The 18,198-nt window shown below is 37.9% G+C and overlaps 1 protein-coding gene across 2 annotated transcripts; it reads right to left on the bottom strand.

Annotated features, from left to right (window-relative positions):
• Window positions 1-706: 706 nt before the first annotated feature.
• lsr (lipolysis stimulated lipoprotein receptor) lies at window positions 707-17,830 on the bottom strand. Of its 2 annotated transcripts, XM_041987994.1 has the most exons (11): window positions 17,623-17,830; window positions 16,143-16,472; window positions 14,106-14,225; window positions 13,761-13,817; window positions 12,741-12,887; window positions 11,491-11,694; window positions 8,186-8,242; window positions 6,595-6,711; window positions 5,813-6,110; window positions 1,914-2,385; window positions 707-1,391 (listed from the first exon to the last, which is right to left on the bottom strand). In XM_041987994.1, the coding sequence occupies exons 1-11, from the start codon at window positions 17,660-17,662 to the stop codon at window positions 1,356-1,358; spliced, it is 1,878 nt and encodes a 625-aa protein (XP_041843928.1). In that variant the 5' UTR covers window positions 17,663-17,830; the 3' UTR covers window positions 707-1,355. The 2 variants fall into 2 exon arrangements, with proteins under 2 accessions (XP_041843928.1, XP_041843929.1); XM_041987995.1 differs by lacking the exon at window positions 13,761-13,817 and having other exon boundaries at window positions 17,623-17,829.
• Between the last annotated feature and the right edge of the window lie 368 nt (window positions 17,831-18,198).

Below are 18,198 nucleotides of genomic sequence, written 5' to 3'. Positions count from 1 at the left end.
GCACTTTGTACGTGAAATATGCTGTATAAACTTTTCTTACATTTATAAATCAGAGCAATGCCTGACCTCACCAACTACTTTATTATGTACCCCTTGCTAATACTGGGTTGGACCCCTTTTGCCTTTAAAACTGCTTTAATTCTTTGCTGCATAGATTCAACAGAGTACTAGAAACATGCTTCAGAGATTTTGCTCCATATTGACATGATGGCATCAAACAGTTGCTGCAGATTTGTTGGTTGCACATCCTTAAGTATCTCCTGCTCTATCACATCCTATAGGTGCTCTAATGGATTGAGACCTGGCGAGTGTGGAGGCTGCATCATTACATCACCACCAGTCTGAACTGTTGCTACAAGGCAGGACAGATCAAGATGCCACTTTCATCCAGACAAGTGCTGCTCACTGGATATTTTCTTTTTCAGACCAGTTTCTGTTAACCCTAGAGGTGGCTTTGGGTGAAAATCCCAGTAGATCAGTAGTTTCTGAAATACTCAGACCAGCCAACATTCTGATGCTCAATTCAAAGTCATCTGGACCATGTCTACATGCCTAAATGCACTGAGTTACTGCCATGTGATTGGCTGATTAGTGACGTGTAAACAAGAAGCTGAACAAATGGAACTAAGTTTCTTCACCACGCACTAACAATAAAAATAACAAAATGGCGACATCTAGTGGCAAAAACATGTAAGTCCAACAGATGGCCTGGCAAAGAGACCTTTATTTGTAAAATTAGATTCCATGACATGATAATAACTATTTGCATTTTAAAACATGTTACTGGTCAGCTGTACAGCATGCTGTAGATTAAAACTGAACATCTGCATAAAAAAAGAGAAAAAATACTCAAATTACAGTAGTTTGCTTCCATGTCTCCAATTACAGTAAGTGTACCAACTTGACTATAAAGCCAAAAACAGCAGATACAATCAATTCATTTAAATTTACATGGTTTCATATAAAAACAACTTTTCACAAGTACAAAAACAAAACAGCACAAACCCATAAAAATCTACATCAGATAACTCAAACTACATAAATGTGAAAACCACTAAAACCCAACAGGAACATGTTTACTTGTCAGTATGCAAACACAAACAGAAGGTTTTCATTAACCTGACTTCTACATCTACAAGTAAAACTTTGTACACTTGAAGGCACTTGTGGCAGCCACAATTTTTATGAAAGTAAAAGCACAAAGTTTTATCAACGCGAACACATTCAGCATCAGTTTCAGTTTATTATGAAACATTTAAATCAACACAGTAAATTAGCATTACGGGTAATATTTACAGTTTTAAAAAGCAAATGTTTGTTGGATGATAAAGCTGCGTCCAGCATCAGGGTGGGTTTTACACAACCAGACTCTCCCGACTAACAGCTCCATTCTGCAAGACAGGAAAAGACAAGTGTGGTTACTAATTAAACAAAGCAAACATGTAATCGTATTTGAGGTTTCTAACCAGCATCTAATATTTCAGGCAGGGGACCAGCGTAGTGTTGATGATGGTGAATGCTCTTGAACAAGAGACTGATGCTGCTCATATATCATCTATTACCACAGAACGACTTTATTAGCTCCACTAAGACCATATTAACTCCCACCATTTGTGATAAAACCTTTAATTTCTTCATAAACAAAACTGAGAAAACGAAAAGGGTAACTTAAATCTGGAAGGTGTATGGAAGCCCATTTCCGTCACTCTGATGAAAAAAAAAAACATAGTATCTCATAATTATGACTTAAGTATCTCATAATAATGAGATAGTATCTCATTATTATGAGATACTTAAGTCATAATTATGAGATACTATGTTTTTTTTTTTTCATCAGAGTGACGGAAATGGGCTTCCATAAAGGTGTGCTGTATGACTGTAGATAAATAATATATGACTAATATCTGACTTGCCTTGCGGAGGTTGCTTTTCTTTGAAGATGACACACTTTCATTATCACTGTAAGGTGGAAGAGGAGGAGGCGGGTAGTCGTTGCGGCGATCGGGATATCCAGAAGGGGGGATCACAGGAAGAGGTGGTGGCCCACGTGGTGCCCTTCCTCTATCTGAGCGGTCGCTCTCGCTGTCCAGTCGCTCCCGGCTACGTGCTCTCTGCTGCTCGCCCAGCCTCTTTCTTTCCATGGCTTCTCGCAGAAAAGTGTCATCATAATCTTCTCGGCCACCCCTGGGACCGCCATCGCCATAACGGCGATCCCTCTCCAGGTCCATGAGATCGTCACGACTGCGGCTGCGTTGGCCTGCAAGGCCGCCATTAGCCCCTCCCTCTCCTCTCCTGTTGCTTTCAGGGGAGTAGTCCCGACGTCTGCGGTCATCGTAGTTCCGATCGTATCCGCTGCGAGCGCTGCTGCTCCACTCATCATCAGATCTAAAGGAGAACACAAACATCCTGTGAATGCTGATCTTTGATGACAAAGCAGTTTATAAATCATAACCGTGACATAATTTCCAGTTTGCTACGTAGCTGTTGTTTAACCTTTAGAACCAGAAACTGCGTCCCAATAAGGCTCGAAAACATCAACCTGTGGCAGTCAGATGCTAACAGGTGGTAGTTTTTAGTAGTTTATTACTTTCAAGTTTTTTGTTTTTGTTTTTTTAGCATGGATTATAATTTGTAAAAATTATAATGTAGCTCAGTGGTAGAGCGTGTGTTTTGCAGGTATGAGGGTCCTGGGTTCAATCCCCTGCATCTGCAGCTCCAAGGGGGGGGAGATTATAGACTAAGATGGACGGAGCCTCCATGACGTCACCCGTAGGTTCCTGACGTCGTTGGGCGGTTCCTACCATCACCATTTTGGCAGCATCACACCTGCCGTCACTCCTGGAAAATACAAAAATGGGCAGTAACAGAGCTTAGAGGGGGGTTGTGAGCGTGGGGGTGGATGATTGACGTCTGTCAAACTCCGAGCTGCCTGTAGCTAAGAGCTAACTGAACCAACTCAGATCTAATGTGAGCTAACCAGCTAATGAAGGTAGGTGGGCTAAAGCTAAGACACGCTCTTAGCCGGCTAAAATCTGCGGTTGTGCTACACTCTCCCTTCTTGCAGCGGATATTGGATACCTGTCAATCAAAAGGACATGTTGCTAATTATGCCGAATTTCAAGATTAAATAACATCCAAACGGATGAGTTAGAAAAAAATTCAACCCCCTCACAGTTGTCCTGAAGGTAAACTTGACCTATTAATCCTAAAATGGATCTTTGTACCAGGCTTTAAACATGTTTACGTTTTAACATGGGCGTCTGTGGGGATTTGCTCTGCTTCGGAGCCAGGTCCTAGCAGATGAGGGGTGAACTGCAATTTTTTGCACTTCCGCATAGGCTTCACATTTCACCGCCGGAGGTTGCCGCTTGGGGGGGGACACAAGCCGTCGACTATTGTCGGCAAAAAAACCAAAAACTACAGAGTGAGACATCATCTTCTTTTATCTCTGCTGAGAGTTGCACATGCGCAATAAAGTCCCCAGGGGAAAAATATGGCGGCTGACTAGGGAGCAAAACGGTGGCAGAGGTCGTCAAAAGTCTGAAATAACTTCACGTTAAACTTATAAAATAAATTAAATACATTTGAGATTTGTAAAGCGGACCTTTGCGTACCACGGAAGTACGTCTGCAACGCTCGAACACTTAAAGACGAGGCACGTCAGACTTACATAACAACCTCATGCAAGATTTCAAAGTTGAAAGTGAAATAAGATCCATTTATAATAATCATGAGATACATAATCCGATTGGTCAACTAGTCGTTTTAATAGTCGGTGACTAATCGACCATCAGAATAGTCATTAGTTGCAGCCCTATACACAAGTGGAAACCGATCTGACTTTTTTCACTAAAGCAAAGTGACTTTATTTTAATAAAATGACGTGATGTCAGATTCAAATCAACAAACAATGAACATGTGTGTCCTGTGTGTGAAAAGCATAGAAAACTGACTGGCTGCCTGAGATGAGATGCATATCTGAATTATATTTTGATAAAAATGTTCAAGTGCACATTATTGTGCTGCTTTTTGGAAACTAGTTAAAAGAACAGAAAATAATGTTACCTGTCCTACTAATTAATAAGTTATTAAATTAGTTATTAAATAACCTGTCACAGATAACTGATTATGAAACCAGAAACTGAACATTCACAAGCCTTTGGGGGTTTTCTGTTTTTTTTTTTTGGTAAGGTGTTCTTTGCATGAAAGGCTTAAACCACTGAAACTATAATTGGTTGCTGCTGAACTGATCTAAGTCATCTCAAGAACAAGGACATTAATATATCTAATATTCAGATGAGTTTCATATTAAAAAATGTTGATAATGATCTATAAACCTATCAGTGCCTAGCTCCTTAGACATCTATGTCTGACATGGAACTGAAACAACTTTCAAACACCACAAAAAAAAGAACAAAAAAACAACACAGTGCCATTACATAGGTTAATGTACATTTCCAGGCTTGAATAATTGGAGCATGACTAATGATACAGTGAGACTGAAAAAGTTTTGCACTGTAAAAGTTTATCACTCTGAAAGTGACACTTGTATTTTTTAGGGCTGTTAATAGTCTGGCAGTTATGACTAGTTAATGTCTGTGAAATGTGGTCAGACGTTTTTCAGTTTGGAAGATCGAGAAAAAGTCTGACAAGAGCCAGACTAACAGCTTTCTGCAAAGAGGCTAAAAAAAAAACCAAACAAACAAAAAAAAACAAGAGTGGACTTTATGCCATAAAATAACTCAAACCTAAAAAAAAAAGGCAACTAACTCTTTGAGCCAGATCTCTATAAAGTGATTCTGACGCCGCCTGACTTTTGCTTCAGACACTGCTTCAGACCACTGCACACACATGACTCAGCATGCCCAGGAGTTGTGTTGAAGAGCTTAATGCTTAACATTAATTTTGCAAATATTCAAACGATGAATGTTGTTCGTGCATCTCAAAGCTCATGAAGTAATTTTTACTGTGATGTAGTAAAGTTTTTAAGGATTAAACCAAAGTCTAAAAGTTAGTGAAGAGTGAGGGTGAAAAATAAGCACATCTATTAAGCAGAAACTTCTTTTTTTCAGCTACAACATGGAAGGCCACATAATAAGAACCATTTTCGCTTTGAATTTTGATTACAGTTTTGAAGATGCACCTCAACACTCGCAGACTACTTCACTTTGGTCAGCTGAGGAGGAGAAGGGAGATAGAATAACGTATGTGCGACATGGGAACAAGCATGCCCAGAATGAATAGAACTAATTTAAAGTGAAATGAATGTATATATATATATATATATGATCAAGGAATTATTCAATTCAGATTTAAAATCAGAATAAACCAGCCACTTACTTTGGAATTAAGTTTAATTAGGAATTGTCATTTTAATTCAGAATTAGGAGTTTTCAGAGTCATTTTTAATCTTTTCAAAGAGGATTTAAATTTTATTCTGAATTAAAGGGAAATTAAAACTCATGTAAACGAGGCAGGGGTCAACATAGTTGGAGGGAAATGTGTCCACCAGGTATCATCTACTCCTAAGTACTAACAGTGACTATCAGTGGATAGATGGATCTATCCAAAAACCTGAAACAAGACCTGAGGCCTCAATAAAACAAGAAGCAATTCTTAAGGAAGGGAAAAGACTGAAAATCAGAGGCAACTGGTCTTATGGAGTAATGCATCCTCCCCAGAGCCTAGACTTCAAGATAAGTGAAGCAGTGTGGGATCATTTAGAAGAAAAATGCACTTTGCATCCAAAGAAGAGCTTTGTAATTAAGCCTGGGAATGCTAACAGGGTTTAGGTTAGGGAAATGAGACTCACCCTCTCCTGCCTCTGGGCTCATCTTGGCGGTAGTGTGGTGGGTACTCGTCTCTGTGGTACGACCGTCCAACGTTGTCCAGGTTGTCCATGGAGCGGGCACGGACACGATCCCCCATGTCGCCTCCGCCACGCCGTGGGTAGTCATCGCGGCGGCGGCCTTGCTGAGAGACGCTGCTGATGGTGCTCATGGCTTCATCCCGGTCATAGACTGTAGCCAGAGGTGGAGGCTGGGAGCGACCTCCGCGTCCTCGAGGCTCCAAACTATCGTGCAGGGAACTGACTTCACTCATATTGTCCACTGGAGAGAATCAGATAAGAGATTAAGCAGGACTGGAAAACTGAATGATGAATTATCAGCTTATTAAATAAATGAAAAAAAAAAAGAATCTTTGTTTTATGTATGTGTGTGTATATATATATATATATATATATATACATATATACAAATATACACACACAAACCACAGACCGTTCTTTGCTTAAAAGAACCTCATTTTGATCAATTTAACATCCTTTAGCACAACAGGGTTAAAATCATTCATTTTTAAAATGTACCGAAGCCAATGAACACAAACAATCAGCAACGTGTTTTCACTTGCATGTTCATGTTAAAAGACAAGCTGCATCAGTGTGGATCTGCTGCAGCTGTGAGAATATTTGAAATACACACTGCACAAGTGTTCAGTGACTCAATCGAGTGTGATTTACTGTCGCATGCAGTGGTTTGTGGCAAGCGCGGCACACAGGCAGCAGAGCTTAGCAGGAAGTGCTAATACACTCACAGCGGTTGTAGTTAGCGGGTCTGGATGGGTCTAATGTGGCAAGCTCTTTCTCCAAGTAGTAAATAGCACGTGTGGCGTTCCCATCAGGGTCCACCTGAATACGATATCCGCTGCGAGCTGAAGAGAGGAAGGAAGGGAGTCGAAAATACACTGAATCATTTGGGTCTGGTGCAAAATTAACCATATCCTAAAGGCAAGTTTTTTTTTTACTCTCGCTTTTTCTTTCATAATCTTGAACACTTCAAGATCTGCAAAACCCCATCAGCTTGTTACACTCACTTTTTTCATCATCTTTCATCATCACCTTCTTTATGACCTATTGCTTTTATCTATATACTGCTTTTGTAAAAAACTTTGTAACCAAAGTTCTAAAAATGCTATTATTATGGAACAAAGATGTACAAATCTTTTTTTTTAATATAGCCTGCTCATACTTTGAATGTAATTACAACACAGACGATCATTTATTAACCCCTAATAACACCCAAGCACATTTTTTATTTTATTGGATTTAAATTTCTAGCATATTTAAGATTTCCCCCACCCGTTTTAATTGTTTCTGCTAATTTCTAACATAACATGCTGTGAAAGTCAAACAATAAGTAATCTGGTTTGCGTAAAGTACATTGAAAATTAATTCATTGGTGGGATTTTAGTACTATAAAATCGAGTTGCGCCATGACCAAAACATGGCAATTTAAGGTTAAAAAAAGGTTAAAAATGCATTAATATTTTATACGTATGGTTAGGGGGGATGCTAGTTTAAAGAATAAAAAAAAAAAAAAATCACAGATTTCTTATAACTTTATTTTTTATAAACACATTTTTGTGATAATGGTACAAAGGGGAAGTATTTGACACTGAGCAGAAGATAAAAATGCATATAAATTAACGTTATTGCTAACTTTTAATATATACCAGGCAACAATAATCAAACCACTCATGATCCAGTTTTCATGAAGTATGTTGAAAATTAATTCATTTTTGTGTTTTAGTACTACAAAATGTTTAAAAAGTAAAAAAAAAAATATTGGATATCTATGGTTAGGATTGATGCTGGTTCAAAGAATTTAAGAAAAGAAAGAAAAATAATCGTAATGTATTCATAATTTCATTTTTATATGAAAACATTTTGTGCCTAGGGTACAAAAGAAGAGTTTTTTAAAGGGGTGATTGAGAGTTAAATAGATGATTTAGTCATTTAATGTCTAAATATTATCTCTATCTGATTTAGGAGAGTAGATTCTAAAAACATTTTTGCTGATGAAAACACTAGAAATTAGGGCTGGGTGATTAATCGATAAAATCGATAAATCAAAGTTTCCATTTCTGGAGATTTATTTTGATGAAGATCAGGATTTTTTTTCCATAGTTAGTTAGCGGTAGATTTAGCCCTTCCTCCACACCAGAACGGTGTTTGTCTGACAGATTTTCAGTGAAGTGACCCTTCTCTCACACTCACACAGTTTTTCTTCTATTTTTACCATTGCACTGAGGAAATTCCATTGTCAGGTTTAGCAAATGACACATTAACACCCACACTAACTGACATCTGTGTTGGGTGTTGTATTTTCCCTTTCTATATACTCACTGTGGTCCCCTCCGTTGTCTTGATCATGCAGCAAAGGCACCTGTGATCCCTGCCCCACTGCACAAATGACAAAAAGCAAATCAGAAGATTCAATGGAGCTGAACACAAAAGAAACAAAGAGAGTATTAAGAAACTCTGATGGTTTCACAACTAAGTGACCAGTGGAATAAAAATTACTCAGTTACTTTCAGAAGATGGAATAGGCACACCCATTTTCCAGTTGTAAAGTGGGGCACAGCTTGCAAGGTTTATAATTATAAAACCATTCAAACGTTCCTTCGCGCAAACATACAACGTCTATTTAACGTCTATCTATTTTTATGACTCAGTGACTGAAAGTGAAGGAATCCCTTTTTAATTTTAGATAGAATGCAAACGACATGCCCTATAAACAGGAGAAGGTTTCATATCTTTGAGTGGCCACAATTGTTGATAATCAGGGGACTTCTAATTTGCTTTTGTATTGAGTTCAGTTTCCACACAGACTGTGCACGTGTATGGAGCAATCTAGATGGGGCATCCCTCCCAAGGTCTCGGCAGAAACAAACAAATGAAATAAATTTGTTTCTCAACAGAGAAGTGAAACTGCTGTATTTGATTTGAAAATGTCTTATACTCCTCCACTGAGTGCAGGCAGTGTATGTGGCTAAAGGAAGGGAAATCCCACCAAAAGACAAAAAAAAGACTGCTATGGTGTTGAGAAAAATAATCTCACGTCAAAGCAAAAGACGGCATGGTGGATAAGTAGTTTACTACTGGCATTCTACCAGGGAAATAACATGGCCAGTTTACATAACCAATTATGCTACTTCAGAAAGCGGAGATCAAAAGAACAATACTATAATGATATTTACTAGTTAAACCAGCGTTTTCCCACACATAGACCAATGTGTGGCGCAGCATCACAAAATATACTTTAAGCGGCACAGATTTTGCCCCCCAGAACACAATTTTAAAATAAAAAATTAAGGCTGTCAACACAGTGTTAACACTGTTAACTAATTTAATTGAGATAACATTTTTAATGCATTTAGCGCATGCATGGCATAATAAGTCCAATATGCGGGCCATTTCTGTTATGATGGGGAGACACAGAGATAGGGTAGAAAAGATAAGCCAGCTAGCAGGCTATTGATGGATTTGAGTATAATAAGATCAATGGAACAACCCATGGTCATCACACCCATGGAGAATGACTTTAACACCTGCACTTTTCCCACGTATTAAAAAAAAAAAAAAAAAACTTTTCTTGGAGTTTTGCATAAACTGTGCAGCGCTCTGCATCCTCCTCTGTCCATCTCCCAACCCACTGAGGCAGGATTTGGTCACAGCGCAACACGGCAACTCTACAGAGTGTATTTTCCTATGAGGAGCCATGTAGGACAGAATCCATTCTTGACTCTCACACACACCTCTAAAATCATTCATATACAACTATAATTACTTGCACATACACACTTGAGCAAAATATCACATATAAACTAATGAAAATTCACACATACATACATACTACTAAACCCCATCGCACATACATACAAGACACCCTATACACATTTGAATCATTGATAACATTACTGTATGTGAGAGGCTATATGTGTGTGTGTAAACCTAAAGTAGTTTAAATGAGAGGTTATATATGTGTGTGTGTGTGTGTGAACCTAAAGTAGTTTAAATGAGAGGTTATATATGTGTATGTGTGAACCTAAAGTAGTTTAACTGAGAGGTTATATATGTGTATGTGTGAACCTAAAGTAGTTTAAATGAGAGGTTATATATATGTGTGTGTATGTGTGAACCTAAAGTAGTTTAAATGAGAGGTTATATATGTGTGTGTATGTGTGAACCTAATGTAGTTTAAATGAGAGGTTATATATGAGTATGCAGGGTCCAAAATTAACACTCGCCAGGCGCCAAATTCGAGTAGATTTTTTATTTGGCGAGTAAATCTCAGAGGGCTATCCACCAAATGGCGAGTAAATTTTTGTACCAAATTAGTCATGTTTTTCAGTCTTCCTTTTGGTGGAATTCTTCTTTATGTTCCTCTACTGTCTGCACGTATGAACGATGCGCACGAACACAAACATACACTGAAGCATGACACGACAACGTACACACACTTTTTCACTATTGCTGTTTACCGTTTAGCTCAGGCTAATTAAATAGGGTAAATATGTAGAGATTTTTAGCAGGAGGCGGCCAGCTTTCCAAAAGAAAGCAAGGTGAACTGCAGGATAAATCAGCAGAGCTTACAGCCCCAACCACAAAGTTCAGTGAAAAGTGATGGTTTGGATATAGTGGCGCCTTCTGTCTGCTTCACGGTCCGATTAAGCTCACTTCTCATGCAATGACTGTAGGCGGTAACACACCGATGTGTGCCGCGCTGTAAGCACAGCAGCACTCTGTTGGACATGACGTTAGCCTGTTAGCTTAGCTTAACTGTTTTCAACCTGAATACTGACGACAGCTGCATAACGGGTGCGACGGGAATCTGCGAGACGACAAAACAAAACAAAAAAAAAAAAACAATCTGCGAGACGACGAACAGCTATCAACCGAATAACTGATTAATAATAATGACGCTTATTATTATTTTACTGATCAGTTATTAATTTTATTATTATAAATCAGCTTTTATTATTATTGATAGGCTATTTATATTTAATATTACTGAATTAATTTTTAATCAGATCAATAAGCTTTAAATGTATTTATTAAAATTTTTTGTTTTGATTTGAGTATAATCCCACCAAGGCTGTAATGCTGTGGGAACAGGAGGCCAGACTTCACAGACTGTGTGAAAGCACCAAGAGTAGAGAGGGAGGAGTCTGGTTAGGTTTTAGTTAATGAATTCAGACATTAACACTTTATCAAATAAAACCATATTTCTTGTTGCTTTTGTTTCCACTTTCAGTTTGGATACAACACAATACAGTGTTATAGAAATAACATGTGTCTAGAGGTATGTGTGTGTAAAATAATTTAATATTTTGGCCAGTAAAAAATATGTTTGGCCGGTGGATTTTTTCATCCACCGGCCAACTTGGCCAGTGAGTCAAAAAGTTAATTTAGGACACTATGTGTATGTGTGAGTCTAAAGTAGTTTAAATGAGAGGTTATGTGTATGTGTGAGCTGGCGCTAGTTTGAATGAGAACCTGTAGTATGTGTGAGCGAGAGGTAATTTTGTCATGGAAGTGTTACAACCACTGTTGCCCACTAAAGTAGCTATTGGCTGTCCTAAAAGTTATAAAACCCTCAGAATCCCAAAACAATTCAATAAAACATGTTGAACAAAAGTAATGGCTACCTGAGCTAGCACCATCATAGTCACGGCTGTAACCATTATGGGACACTGGACCTCCAACTCCGCTGGTTAGAGGAAGCAAGGGCATGCCAGGCTGGTTGGTTTGTGGACCACCATACATCGGCTGAGCATACATGCTGGGTGCATATAGGGTGGGGGCATATTGACTAGGCACACCTTTCTTCACTGCTTTTCCTGCCTCGTACACTGCAAAAATGAAGAGAGAGAACATGCTAAAGGAGAATCATAACCCAAGAGGCCTTGTTTCGGTGAAACAAATCAGATGTTTTCTTGGTTGTTTTAATTTTTCTTTAGTCTCAGTTTTACAACCAGTTCTAAATTATAGAAACATTAGAGCAATTTCACTGGCTCTTCATCTAAATATACATTTAACTGAAATATACACGTGTGTGTGTGTGTGCCCATATTATATCTATCTATCTATCTATCTATCTCTATATATATATATATATATATATATATATATATATATATATATATACACATACATACATATATATATATATATACATACATACATACATATACATACATATATATATATCTATATATATATATATATAGATATATATAGATATAGATATATATATATATCTAGCTATATATATATACACACACTTACTTCTAATGTGCATTTTTTTAAAAAGAACAACAAGAATTGTACAGAATGATCTAATCAACTATCAAATCAAAAACACTCAAATTTAAGGATTTGGATGATTTCAAAGCAGCCCAAATTATGTACAGATCAATCATTACACCACAATATTCAGAATTTGATACAGTTGAGTCAATAATTTTGACAAAGAGGCAGTTAAAACTAACACAAAATCCCACATTACAGTAAAAGGAGTTGGTTTGCTTAACAAAGCATAAGTCCAAACCAATTTTTTAAATATGAAATTTAGAGATTACGTGGAAGAACTGTCCCAGTAACCACTGTATAAAAAAAAAATCACATAAGCAGTTTTGTTTCTGCTTTTGTTTTTTTCACTCTTTAATGATCTTATAAGGAGGTAGGTTGTGACAAGAGACAAAGTTCTACTTCCTTAAAAAAACAAAACAAAGCAAAAAAAAACAAAAAACGCCTACACAAATATAGATAGTAACTTAACTGATGTGTCTTGTTTGTGTATTTAATTTATTCAGCCTTTTATATTTATTTGTTTGAAATAAAGAAGGCCAAAAAATTAAAGGATGTGTATATACTAAATAAATGAATAAATACTCACATGCTCGTGGACAGCAGCACTTATCAGGGCAGCAGGGACAGCTGACGTAGCAGCAGCAGGTGTGTGGACAACACTGGCACCAGCAGATCCCAATCAGCATCAGCAGCAACAGAAAGCCCAAAACCACCAGAAGAACCAGGAGCCAGTCTGCATGGACCAGCAGGAGTATCAAACACAATTATCTTAGTGTTGCTGCGTTAACACAGAGGAATTTGTTACTTTCAAGTCAAAAAGATCTAAGTTGTCTCTCTCTCACACATACACACTCAAACACACACCTAACTTGCCACTACTCATCTCCCATTTAAGGTGAAATGGTCTGTATGTAGGTTTGCTTAGTGGAGTTAATTATTAGAGCAAAAAACCTACAAACAGATATTCTGTTTGGTTAAATATCACACAAACAGGAAGAAATGAGGACATGACATCTCTATGTAGAGCGATGAAAAAGAGAAAGAAACAGAAGAAAAAAGAAACAAGTCTGTAGTTTATCAAAGTCAGAGATACAGAGAAACCCTTGGATTTTATTCTTATACTCAAAACAAAACATGTTTCCTCAGCTGCACTGATCATGTTTTTCTTTTTACCCTTTAAAGGTTGGTAAAACTGGAAAAGCAGGTTCCCTCTGCGTGTCAGTTCAGGCAGCACATGCCACAACAGAGGAGGCACGCTTAAAGGAATCAGCTGCAGTACAGATCATTATTTGACTGTGTCCAGAGATGAGAAGTTGCTAAACTGTGCAATTTGAAAGAATTCAAGTGAGCATTAAAAAAGGAAGTATTCAGGAAGTACTCATCATTATAGTCAGTTTCACATACAACATATTTTTTAACTTGAAATGAAAGGACTGCTCACAAAATGAATCATACTCGCCCCAGTACTGTTAACTATAAAGAAAAAGAAACAAGCAGTGTAGCCTCCAATCAAATAGCTGAGGCATTTCCTTAAAAAGCCCCCCCTCCCCAGTTTATGTGGGACAGAAACATGGCTCTACTAAACCAAGGGGCTTGCATGTACTACCTTCCATAACCAGTAAGTCAATGCCAGGCAGGAGGTCAGTAGTATTTGACTTTCTCTCTGTGAAAGAAAGATAAAGCCACAATTACTTTTAAACGGTATCTGTCTGACTTTACTGCCTACAACTTATGACTCCAAAGACTTATTGAAAATGCAGTTTGTCCCAAGTAAACTCTATCGTGCTTATGCTCTGACCCCCACACTAACTCAGCCACTTCCACCTTAAGCCTGGTACATTTCCCCCTGAGCAATTCTGAAACTTTGGGAAGGCCAAAAAAAGAAAAAGGGAGGAAAAAGAAGGGAAAATAAAGAAGATGAAGAGAAATAATACACAACAGAGAGACTGACCGAGTACAATTAGCTCCGTGTAATCCCTCTCATTTCCTGAGAGATCCTGAGATGAGACCACAGAGCAGACGTAAACGCCACTGTCTCCCCATGCAGTCTGCGCGATATTCAGGTCTGCATCTGTAATTAAACGTATTTACTATTATCAGAATTATATTACATATAGAGCTTATTATAACAGTTCAGTGCAGTGCATTCTAACATCTCCTATTAGAAAACTAACAGATATTTGTGTTTACTCTGTGTGTGTGTGGCTGCGTCTTTCCTGAGTCTTTCTTCCAGCTTCAGGGCAGACTTAAAATATGCTAGTGTTTCTTACTTTGGAAGGGGTGACTTTTTTTTAATCGCCATCATATAGTTATTTCAATGATGCATCATTCCCATTTATTTTTAAAAACTAAACAATGGTATGCAGCACACAGATACTAATAGACCTAATGTAGCATTCTGATTAGTTTTCTGATTCACAACAAAAACAGAGAAACCAGAAACGTTACTTATCTTTGAAAATGAAAGTTCAAACAATGTCACTCACTGAGGGCAAAACCCAAGTTATTTTCTATAGCTGGAGTCCCTTAGTGTCCCTTAATGTCTCACATGTTTACCAGCAATCTCTAAGACTTAAATGCATAATTAAGAGAAGCCAAAGTATGATCCCTCCTTCAAAGCACCCCCCTGAGTTAGAGTGACTGTGGTGGACAGTAAATTCATTCATTCTCTGTACCGGAAGATGGAGCCTATCCCAGCAGGTGAGAGGGAGGGAACACCCTGGACAGGTCACCTGACAGAAAGAATCTTCCCCCAGCCAAGGCTTGAAAGAGCGACCTTCTTGCTGTGAGGCTGCGTTGCTAACCACCACACCACCATGCAGTCGTGGAATGTAAATTCCAAAGAAATTCAGCAGATGTTGAGACGATGATTCACACCCTGAACACTCGCATATAATCCTTCTTCAAAAGCCTGCACAATTTCTACAGTTATGCTCTTCTTCATTCTTCTACTTTTTTTAATTTCTTTTCTGTTTCTCTTCTTCTTCTGTGTGTTTTTTTCTTTCCCTGGTCACATTTCAGCTATTCTGCTCAGCACTGCCCCCATGATTTCTGCTAGTATTGCTCCGTCTTGTGCATAAAGCGACAGATAGTTAAGCTCCCTGAAAACGGGCCAAATTACGCACGTGACCGACGAACAAGACAGACGAAACTGTCCGTCTTCTGCGTTGAGGATAAATGGGCCTTAACACTGCAGGCACACTGGTATCAGGAAAGAAGAAGACTGAAACTGAACTCTTTATTCATGAGAGCACAAGGAACTTTCTGTTAGGTCCAACTAATTACTAACAACAAAGAAGACACACAAAAAAAGTTCTTCCTTTTCTTTTCCTCTCACTTTGGGGCTAAAACCGTTCCTGCCTATGGAGTGAGGAACTGAGTGGGTTGGCTCAACTGTTCTCCATTTGCATGTCTCCCTGCATACAGTTTGTTAGTACACCACTATCAACTGTCAAGCTGTAACAGTAAATTAGCCAGGGCGTTTAATTAGACTGATCTCCTTGTCCTATTTTATAAGTACAGGAAGAGAATTAAGTCATTAATCAAAGTACATCTGACTTTAATATAATAGCTGGTGATATGACCTTTTCCAGCAAGGTAGTATTTGTTTTGTTCTTTTTATCGTAGAGAAGATGTTTGAATCCAAACGCTATTGCTGGTATTACACTTCAGGACACCTCAGATTATCTTCTAATTTTATACGTATCGCAGAAACTATTTGTGCAAAACATTTCCATCTTGAAACATAACTTTTTCTTTTTTGAAATTGTAAAACTCAGATTTACATTTTAATTACTACGCCACTGACACCATTCTGTCTATCCCACATGGGCATATAGCTATCATTTCACTTTGAAATACAGATTTTTAAAATACAATAACTCCATATTTTGGTAAAAAAGAGATCATACTTTGTTAAGTCACCAGTCACCATAGTTTGTATTCCATATCTAAGTGTGGTGGAGTTTTGGGTGTTTGATCAACTCACCGTTCATGATGCTGAGTTTGCGGCCTTGGTAGTCTGTACCAAGAGTAACAGCGGTGCCATGCTTAGAAGCCACTATGCGGACAGTCCTCTGGCTATCCGAACACTCTGTATCCGGGTCATAGGGTTTGTTTTGAGCCAAGATGTTCTCTGCACTGTTGGGATTGAGTGCAGCTTGGATCGGGTCCCGGCAGTATGATTTGTACTTCCATGTTATAATAGGAGGCTGAGTACCACTAGCTGTCTGGAAGTTACAGGTGAGGGTGACAGGCTGGAAGAGGATGACAACATACTTCTTGGTAGGACATTGGACCGAAATGGCCAGGGTGGACTCTAGGAAGTATTAGAAAATTTTGAAAATATAAGTACATTAGTCTGTGCAGTTTATTTAAATGATGATTATTATCAAATGTCACAAACATTTAGTAAAATTGGTTGATGGTTTCTTAATACCTTGCAACATTTTAGGTGTGGCTCATGGTAAACAATGTTTCTTTACTGCTAGTTTCACAGCGTGGGTGAGGTGAGTCATTTCAGATTGGTACATTCTTTCAGTCTGACCACTAAAGCCATGAAGGCTAAAAAATCTAGGCCCTCTGAACAGATTACAAGTCTACACAATGGTTTGTGGGAAAAAATGATGAATGAGCTTTTATTAAAAGATTTGCTGACAGCATGAAACATACATCTAATTCTCACCCAAATGTATAAAGAAAGATCCTCATCAGAGCTCTATCTGCCCTGATCAAAGACATTTTCAGCTTACTGCGTGCCTGCATTGCTTCCAAATTACAACTATGTTGAAAAACTCCACAGAAGTCATGCACTGCTGTTCTTTTTATATAACGCATAAATTCTTCATTATCTCCGTTTACTTAAACTAGTGCAAAAAGTTTGCATGGTGTGGAAACAGATGGCATTGCTTGGCTTTAGTAAATGTCCAGACCATATCCAAGACCTGACTCACATCTAGTTTCTGCTCGTCTGCTCTGCATCTTTATCACACAGGGCCAATAAAACTGCTATTTTTACATTGCACACTCAGTATTAACATTTCCTTTCTGCAAATACATGAGCAGATTGCTTAAAATATCTTTTTTTTTTAGTCAGATTTTTTTTTATTTAAAAATGAAAACAAATTAGAGATAAATATATATATATATATATATATATATATATATATATATATATATTGTAAGCCTTTTAAAAACAACCGTTATCAAACTGTAAAAAACTGTTTAAAAATATCTTTTTTTAAGTCAGATTTTTTTTAATTTAAAAATGAAAACAAATTAGAGATAACTATATATATATATATATATATATATATTGTAAGCCTTTTAAAAACAAACTGTTTCCGTTATCAAATTGTTTTAATGTTTCGGACATGCCATTTTTTACTCCAGAAACCGTTTTTTTTTTCCTTCTTCTTCTTTTTACGGAAGAGGGCCCACCCTGTCGGAAGGAAAACAGGCCAACTTACCTGCCGCCAATAACGCGCCAATGATTATCGCCCAGAACATCTCTGATCCTGTTTCCTTCTTGTGAAAAGTGTCTTAAATGTTAATAATACATCAATACCCAACGCACAATCTTATTGAAAACAATCAAATCGGGCGTAGCTACACTTTCCCTCTGCCAGGTATCGTCAACTCCATTTTGTTCCTCTAACTGAAGACGAGGAGGGAGGGAGTACCTGAACGCCACACGTCACAGGCACCGTCAACAGGTGAATTTTGGGGAAGGTTCACATAATCCGAAGTGTGTGTTGAACGGTTTTAGGTTGTTTTTCTCTCAGATGCGGGTCCGTTTCAGTTTCATATAACAGGAAAAAAATAAATAAAGACGAAAGAGTTAAATCATCCATCTGTTTAAACCAAAGTGGAAATTAGGTCATGTTTTTTATTTCTCCTACCCGCTAGTTGGTACGACCCAGACGGCAGCGATAAGGCGAGCAGTTTGTTAATGTTCAGCTCCGGACTTGTAGAAGTCCTTGACAAAAAAAAAAAGAAAGGACTTTTTGCTTTTTAGTACCAGGGTTGGTTAGTTCGATTATGTG

The sequence above is a fragment of the Melanotaenia boesemani genome, chromosome 6 (genome assembly GCF_017639745.1).
Source record: "Melanotaenia boesemani isolate fMelBoe1 chromosome 6, fMelBoe1.pri, whole genome shotgun sequence".
NCBI classification, from domain to species: Eukaryota; Metazoa; Chordata; class Actinopteri; order Atheriniformes; family Melanotaeniidae; genus Melanotaenia; species Melanotaenia boesemani.
Note: the sequence above shows the minus strand (reverse complement) of the source record. Positions and strands in the feature narration are given on the sequence as shown.

Excerpts from the sequence above, each read along its gene's own strand:
- lsr (XM_041987994.1), bottom strand. The coding sequence starts at position 17,662 with ATGTTCTGGGCGATAATCATTGGCGCGTTATTGGCGGCAG. Across the intron at positions 11,695-12,740 it reads GTGCTGCTGTCCACGAGCAT|TGTACGAGGCAGGAAAAGCA; the intron begins GTGAGTATTTAT and ends TCATTTTTGCAG. Across the intron at positions 6,111-6,594 it reads ACCCGCTAACTACAACCGCT|TGGACAATATGAGTGAAGTC; the intron begins GTGAGTGTATTA and ends GATTCTCTCCAG.